This window comes from Cajanus cajan, chromosome 11 (assembly GCF_000230855.2).
Source record: "Cajanus cajan strain Asha chromosome 11, NIPB_CcT2T_4, whole genome shotgun sequence".
Taxonomy (NCBI): domain Eukaryota; kingdom Viridiplantae; phylum Streptophyta; class Magnoliopsida; order Fabales; family Fabaceae; genus Cajanus; species Cajanus cajan.
In genome coordinates this window covers 7,070,945-7,079,688 of record NC_138527.1, presented here as the reverse complement: position 1 = coordinate 7,079,688, position 8,744 = coordinate 7,070,945, and the positions used below count along the sequence as shown (strand labels likewise).

The following is an 8,744-nucleotide window of genomic DNA, read 5'->3' as shown; positions in this document are numbered from 1 at the left end:
ATCTCGGGAGGGAAGACTTGTAAAATGATTAAAGCCACATCCTTAGCCGAGAGACTTCTCGGGAGGGAAGACTTGTAAGATTAACGTAAGCCACATCCTTAGCCGAGAGAGATCTCGGGAGGGAAGACTCGTAAAATTAACGTAAGCCGCATCCTTGGCCGAGAGAGATCTCGGGAGGGAAGACTTGTAGAAATTAATGTAAGCCACATCCTTGGCCGAGAGAGATCTCGGGAGGGAAGACTTGTAAAATGATTAAAGCCACATCCTTAGCCGAGAGACTTCTCGGGAGGGAAGACTTGAGATTGGAAATAAAATTGCCGAAATGTAAAGCAAGTCATAGATAGCTGAACTGTCTTGTTATTGATCGAGTGGATGCCTCATTAAAAACCTTGCCGGCCAAAATCTCTTTTCACAATTTTTTAAGAGGAAAAAAGACCGGTTCAAGGAAAAAAGTGCATCATTACATATAGTTGAAATGTAAATACACAAGCTTGGTTCAACTGTAGTATGTCTTCAAATGAGTAGAATTCCATGTCCGAGGGATGACCTTGCCGGACAGTTTTTCTAACTTGTAAGCTCCATTGTGGAGGGCATGCCGTATCCGGAACGGGCCGTCCCAGTTGGCTGCGAGCTTTCCATCAGAAGAGTTACATCTTGCCGACCCGGTTGCTCTCCATACGAGATCGCCTTCATGAAATGTCCTCGGCTTTAAGTTAGAATTAAAGCATCGGGTCATGCGTTGTTTGCATGCTTCGACCACTACTTGTGTCTTTTCTCGTACTTCATCGAGAACATCAAGTTCGGCTCGGAGTGAGCTTTCATTAGACTCCTCATGGAAATGTTGTCGCCTGAACGATGGTTCCCCCACTTCAACTGGGATCATCGCGTCTGCACCGTATGTTAGGCGAAAAGGCGTCTCCCTGGTAGTTGATTGTGGTGTGCATCGATATGCCCAAAGGACTTCCGGTAGCTCTTCGGCCCATGCTCCTTTGGTTGAGCCGAGTCTCTTCTTGAGCTCGGTGAGTATAACCTTATTGGCTGCTTCGGCCTGCCCATTTGACTGAGGGTGCTCGACTGGTGTGAACCGATGCCGAATGCCAAGGTTTTCAAGGAAAATGTTGAATTTCTTGTCGGTGAATTGAAGGCCATTGTCCGAAACAATGGCGTACGGGATGCCGAAGCGGGTAACCAGATTTTTCCAAATGAACTTCTATACGTTGGCAGCGGAGATGTAGGCGAGCGGTTCGACTTCTATCCATTTTGTGAAGTAATCCACCGCAACGAGGAGAAACTTAACTTGTCCCTTTGCCACAGGGAATGGCCCAATTACGTCGATACCCCATAAAGCAAAAGGCCATGGGGAGCTGATGCTGTGCAATTCGGCGGCCGAGGCATGGATGAGATTCCCATGCTTTTGACGTTGAACGCATTTTTTGACGAACTCGGCGCAGTCCCCCTTTAGAGTCGGCCAATAATAACCGGCTCGCAAGACTTTTGCCGCCAAAGTTCGCCCCCCGGAATGAGAACCACAGATACCTTCGTGGATTTCCCGCATCACATAGTCGGCCTGTAAGTTGTCAATGCATTTGAGCAGCGGGGTGGAGAATCCACGCCTGTAGAGCTCGTTGGCTACTATGGAGTACCGAGCCGCTTTCGTTCGTGTCTTTTTGGCTTCCATCGGGTCGGTTGGTAATTCCCCTTGGACAATGAAGTTCCGAATGGCGGTCATCCAGGTCGGCATTCCAGCGTCGATTGTCATACATTCAGCTGTCACACTCGGGGAAGGAATTTCTAGGTGAATGGTTGTGCGTAATTGTCCTGGTTTCCGGCTGCTGGCGAGCCGAGCTAACTGATCGGCTCGTTCATTGTTGCTCCGTAGGACATGTCGGATCTGAACCTTGGTGAAGTCGTCTTTGAGCTTTTAAAAGAGGTGGTAGTACTGCAACAGATTGGAGTCTTTGACCTGAAAATTATCATTGACCTGTTCGGCCATAATCTTCGAGTCAGTCCAGCAGATGACTTTTTTCACGCCCATCTCGGTTGCTAACCGCATCCCGGCCAACAAAGCTTCATATTCCGCTTGGTTGTTAGATGCTCGGAAGCCGAAGCGGAGGGATTGTTCTACGGTGATGCCTGAGCGACTGGCCAGAATTACACCTGCCCCGCTCCCTTGGGCATTAGAGGACCCATCAACATGCATGGTCCACGGCTCGTCTTCAAAGCGACCCGGAGGAGTGAGCTCATTGACAAAGTCGGCTAGATGTTGTGACTTGATGGGGCCTCTCGGCTCAAAAGATACATCGAACTCCGAAAGCTCAACCGACCATGCCATCATCCGGCCGGCAATCTCTGGTTTTCGTAGGACTTTTGCAATTGGACAATCAGTTCGGACAACTATCTTGTGACTTTGGAAATATTGCCTGAGCCGACGGGCGGTGTAGATGAGCCCTAAGGCTACTTTTTCTATCAACTGGTAGCGTCGTTCAGCATCCTGTAGTGTCCGACTGATGAAATACATCGGTTGTTGTTCGTCTTGCTTCTCTTGAATCAGGACGGCACTGAGTGAAGTGCCAGAAATAGCTAAATACACGATCATGTCGAGGTTGGCAACTGGTTTGGAAAGGATCGGAGGTGTACCAAGACGATCCTTAAATTGTTGGAATGATGTTTCACACTCCGTGGTCCATTTGAACCGCTCCGTCTTCTTCAGTAAGAGGAGGATAGGTTTAGCTATCTCGGCTACGCAAGGAAGAAACCGAGAGAGTGAAGTGAGTCGGCCTGCCAACTTCTGAACCTCTTTCAGAGTACCTGGACTTTTCATATCTAGAATGGCTTGGCATTTGTCAGGATTTGCCTCGATGCCTCGGCTGGATAGCATGAACCCTAAAAATTTGCCGCCTGAGACCCCGAACGCACATTTTTCGGGGTTGAGCCTCATTTGGTGGTGCTGAAGCGTCTGGAACACCTCGGCCAAGTCTTGTGCATGTGCAGATACGTTACTTTACTTTACCACCATGTCATCGACATACACCTCCATACTTCGACCAATATGGTCAGTGAAAATTTTGTTCATCAGCCGCTGATAGGTGGCTCCGGCATTTTTCAATCCGAAGGGCATCACCCGGTAGCAGTAATTGGCCGTTTCGGTGATGAACGCAGTTTTTTCTTCATCTTGGGGGTGCATACGGATTTGATTGTACCCGGAGTACGCATCCAGAAACGACAAAAATTTGTGACCAGATGCCCCATCTACAAGCCGATCAATATTTTGTAGGGGGTAGGCGTCCTTTGGGCAAGCTTTGTTTAAGTTGGTGTAGTCGGTACATATACGCCACTTCCCATTCAGCTTTTTTACCATGACTACGTTGGCCAACCAGGTTGTATAATGTACCTCTCGGATGAACCGAGCATCTAACAGCTTGCCGACCTCGGCTTCAATTGCTACCTTCCTTTCCTCTCCGGCTTTCCGACGCCATTGAGCGATCGGCCTTGCTTCCTTGCTTATTAATAACTTATGGCAGAGGAAATTAGGATCGATGCCAGGCATGTCGGATGGGTGCCAAGCAAACAAATCGTTGTTCTCGAGGATCGCCTGGCTGATAATCAATCGTTCTTATTCAGATAGATTAGCACCTATGTAAGTCACTTGGGATTCCAGCATTCCCACTTGAACCGATTGCTTTTCTTCAATGGGTTCTACCCTCTCTTCCTGATCGATCCGGGGGTCGAGGTCCACGACTGAATGCTGTGACACTGAGTGAACGCCTCTCGGCTCCTTAGACGCTTCGTCATTAACTCTTGGTAACCGTAGGCTGGCAAAATAGCATTCCCGCGCAGTCTTCTGATCGGCATGGACCGTGATGACACTTCCTGACTCAGCCAGGAATTTCATAGCTAAATGAGGGGTGGACACGACCGCTCCGAGCCGATTCAGGGATGGTCGGCCAAGCAGAATATTATAAGACGTGCTGGCGTGAACAACCACATACTTAACCGAGATGTCTCGGTATTCGGCCCCGTCAAACCCAAATCGGGTTGACAGCTTGATATATCCTTTTGTTTTTACTCGTTCACCTGAGAACCCAACCAGAGGTTCATCATACGGGACTAGCTCGGATTCCGGAATACCCAACTGCTTGAACGTGTTCCAATACAGGATGTCGGCTGAGCTTCCCTGATCAACCAACGTCTTACGCACGATACAGTTGTGAATTTCAACATTGATTACCATTGGGTCGTCCTGATCTAGGTCGATGCCTTTGAAATCGGCCTTGGTGAAGGTTACGGTGGGTAGGCGGCGACGGACAGTTTCAACGGCATGCACATGCCGAACGGCCAGCAGGTATCGTCGTTGTGCTGACGAGGACGAGCCACCACCAGCGAATCCGCCTGCTATGGTGTTGATGACTCGCCGAGGCTGTGATGAAGGCTCCGTGTCTCTTCTTTCTCTGGACCGACTACGTTCCCTGTATTGGCGTGTTTCTGTTCACCTTTGTTCGGGTTGATCGTGCCGTCTTGATCAGTCGGTGTGTCGGGACGAATTTGGGTGGTCCACGAAGCCTTACAACTGTCCCTGCTTGATTAAATCTTCAATTTTATCTTTTAAGGCCGTGCATTCCTCTGTTGAATGTCCTCGATTGCGATGGTACCTGCAAGACTTAGTTGTATCGGCCCTGGGAGGGGTCGAAGCTCGTTTCGGGACGGCTAGCACTTCTGAAGCCAGTGCTTGTTCTAGTATGGCCAATCTGCTAGTGTTAAGTGGCGTATATTGTGATTACCTTGGCCCACGAGGAGGTTTCTCACGAGGAATTAGCTCTTTGGGACGGCTTCGACAATTATTCTCGGTCGGCTTGTCAGGTCTTGCCGATACCTCCGCTCGGGCTTGATTTCGAAACTCGGCTAACTCTTCCATCTACATATATTTGTCGGCTCGCCGACGCAAGTCATCCATGTCAGTAGGAGGTTTCTTGCAAATACTGTTGGCAAAGGGTCCAGGTTTCAACGCGGTGGTTAGGTGGTGCAGAGCTACGGCGGGGTTCAGGTCTCGGATCTCGAGCGCTGCTTTGTTAAACCGGCTCATGAATGCCCGAAGGGACTCCTTTTTCTCCTGACGAATACTAATCAATGCTAAAGAGGTCAACTGATGGGGTCAGCTTGTGGCGAATTGAATGGTGAACTGGGAAGCTAACGTGTTGAACGAGTCAATCGAGTTAGCAGGAAGCCGAGTAAACCAGCTCAACGCTCGCCCTTTCAATGATGTTGCGAAGATTCGGCACAAGGCGGCGTCATCAGTAGTGCTCAGAGTAACCTGAGTTAAGAACACATCCACATGCTCATCCGGGTCGGATGTACCATCGTACTTGTCGAGTGGCAAGGACTTCCAATGGTCAAGAAGTGCAGACTGCATGATGTTTGGCGTAAATGGGTGCCGGTGGGCTCCGGTCGGCATTGGCTGTATCGGCCGACCAACCGAAGCATGAATGCCTGGGGCAGCAACAGAAGTGTGAGGGATGGAGGTATGATGGACGTGCAAGTGGATTGACCCCTGAGTGTGGGTCGTCTCAGAGGGTTTCCATGTGGGATCCCGGTATTGGTTTTTGAGGGCAGCATTCTCTTCACGCAACGCGGCCATCTCGGCAGCATCTCTCTCCCGCTGCTGTTTCATGGCGGCCATTTCTTCCTTCATTTGGCGCACCATGTCGGTCAAGTTTGTCTCCTCTACCGTCTAGACATTATTTGCTTCGGATGGGTGCTCATCTTCAGACTGGTGGTCTTCCACGTTGTTTCTTCTTGTCTTTGCCATAATGTCCACAAAAAAGTCTTCACAGCTATCGGTTCGGCCCCACGGTGGGCGCCAAAATGTACCTGCCTGATGGTACACTCGTAGTCTTCTTAGTGGTGAAGGGTCGAACGGATGCTTCAGACGGACTCTTCAGAGGGGGGAGGTACCTGCAAAAGGCACTCCGACGCTCAAGTTAGGACAAGCACGATATTCTAGGGTAATTAATGAACAGTGACGTACCTCGTTACGTGTGACCTATTTATAATACCTGACATGGGCCTGAACATGGTGGGCCTACTCTAACCCTTACCAAATTAGGTAATACGATGCTAATCAGCTAATCATGCCTTAATTATGCACTTGTCCTTGTTAACTATGATTTGTACCATAATCCGTTTAACCTTTCGGCACATTGTCGAGCCGACAGGCTAACGCTTGGGAAGTTGCAAGCCTTCGGCTGTTGACTGGGCCGATAAACGTTTACTTGGTTATCTTATCGGATCGGCATTGGGCTGAGCCGATACGTAATGTGCGGGGATGCATCATGCTGTTTGCATCGGCCTTCAGCCGAGCCGATATGTGCTAGTTGACTAATCTCGGCCTTCGGCTATAGGCCGAGCCGATGCTAACGTCAAGGCTTTGGGTATGGTCCAGTTCGCATGGATGTCTGACGGAACGGCACGTGTTGGTCAACGTGACCGATAGGGTCCTCCCGATACACTAACCAAAGCAATTGCTTTAAAATTAATTTTGAACTAATACATGTTACATGTATAAAAAAAATAGGCATCAAAATAAAATAAATATTATCATTAAAAAAAGATAGGAGATTTCCTAATAGGAAAGGGGCTAGAATTTTCATATCACCGAATGGTTTCATTTAATCAAATTCAAAATTCTACAACTCTAGAAAATTGGAAATAATCAAGGTACAAAAGAGATTTCCCATAGTTAAGTTGCAACACACAAAATAACCTCAAAACAATTACAAAAATTAGATTTTTACTGGCCATATAATGCAACCTAGTGTAGAGTTATCCATCCATTCACATTCAAATGCTCCAACAATCAAACCTATATGGTTTTAAATAGGATAAAATGTCAGTAAACTTAAATGTTAACTTCTCATTTCATCTTGTAGAAACACAAAAAAAAATATTTAAACCATTAATCAAGTAACAAACTCCAAAGTAGATAAAGAATATAATCAAGACACATCATGAAATACAAGAAATATTAAGTAACAAAGCAATCAGTACAAATTGGGAAATACCCAAATAAATAAATACAAAATATAAAAAAAAAACTATATGTATCTCATGACCTAGATAAGGGAAGTCAATATACAATGCAAAAGATAAAAATATATTAGTCTTAAGGGTTCTACATACCTTACTTATTTAATTACTTATTTCCCCACAAATAAGAAAAGAAAAAAAAAAATTATTGAAAACCATAAACTTTTGTTGGAGTATATTTTAATTGTCTGAATCTCATATCAAAATCAAAGTTCCTCAATTTCTGATTCAACATAAACCCCTTTAGGTGAAAAATCATTTATGCTAAATAGATGGCTTTGAGATAGGGACAAGTTCAATGAGGTATTATCAATCATATCCCCACATTCATCAGTGCTCTATGAAATGCTAGGGAAAAATACATATGTAGATCACCCATACCTATAAGTTCTTTGGTAATCCACCTAGAGAAACTTTCAACCTTCTTTAAGCTTTCCTTTCCATCCAATAATTCATGCTTCATTTTCAAGGCATAGTTGATACTTGCTTTACTAGGAACTTCATAGTTAGAATTGGATTTCAATGCAGGTTGAGATTGTGCTTGTGTATACTGCTTTGAAAAGTTTTAGTGCATAAATTTCTCTTTAGACTCACCCTTAAAAGTCAACATTTCAGGAAAATTTTCTAGACTTTCATTATTAGTCACATCACCAGCAAACTAGGAACATAATTAGATCTAAATTCCAAACTTAATGATTGGTTAAAGACACGTTGACAAAAAATTGAAGAAGGAATAACTTTGTTACTTAATATATATATATATATATATATATATATATATATATATATATATATATATATATATATATATATATATATATATATGTAATAGTTTAGGTAGCAAGGTGGGATGAAGCATGAGGATAGAAAATCTAAATTAATTCTCTCTACAATAATAAGCAGTGAATACTAAATACTATACATGTTTTTCATAAAAAAAACACATGACATAGCATCATGTATAAAGATAGTCTTATAAAATTACACGATATTTTAATTAGCCTATCAAAGGCAACATATAATTGAATACACTTGCAAAAAAGAAGTATTGACTAAAATAAAACATTTTTAAGAAGGGAATAACACTCATACAACTTAGCATCATAAATTGATTGCTTCATTGAATCAGAGTGAAGTGATTAATATATTGAATGTTATTGACCCAACCACAAAGAGATACCAACAATTTACCGATGAAACATTGTTTTCTAATACTAACATCTTACATAACTTTCCTTGAGAATTTCACACCAAAACCATTCAAGATAAGAAACTAAAGATAACAAAAAAGGGGGGAAAAAGCATCCATACAAGATAGAAGATTGCACAAAGATACTTTCTTTTAAAAAGATTTTTTTTTTTTGAGAATCACATGAAAAAATAAAAAGTTCCTATTTTTATTGAAAAAAGTGTTTTCGTAAGAATTATTTTTTAAACAAATGAACCTAATACTTATTGTAACCTTTTGTAATTAGTGGAACCATTCTTATTAGAAAGTAGTTGGATGTAACTCAACTGAGTGAATCGACATAAAATGAACCTTGTTTTATATCTTCATCCTTCACATTTTCTTGGACAAAACTCTTTATGAACTTATATTTGTTATGTTTGTTCATTGTGAAAGAATTGCAAAGTATTCACACACACATTGAACCCCTTTTCCA

The 8,744-nt window shown here is 43.9% G+C and overlaps 1 protein-coding gene across 1 annotated transcript; it reads right to left on the bottom strand.

Annotated features, from left to right (window-relative positions):
• Positions 1-496: 496 nt before the first annotated feature.
• LOC145953319 (uncharacterized) lies at positions 497-883 on the bottom strand. The gene has a single exon (XM_083067260.1). It carries the CDS (start codon positions 881-883, stop codon positions 497-499), a length of 387 nt encoding a protein of 128 aa, XP_082923386.1.
• Positions 884-8,744: the final 7,861 nt, after the last annotated feature.

Coding starts and splice junctions, on each gene's coding strand:
- LOC145953319 (XM_083067260.1), bottom strand. CDS start 883: ATGATCCCAGTTGAAGTGGGGGAACCATCGTTCAGGCGACAACATTTC.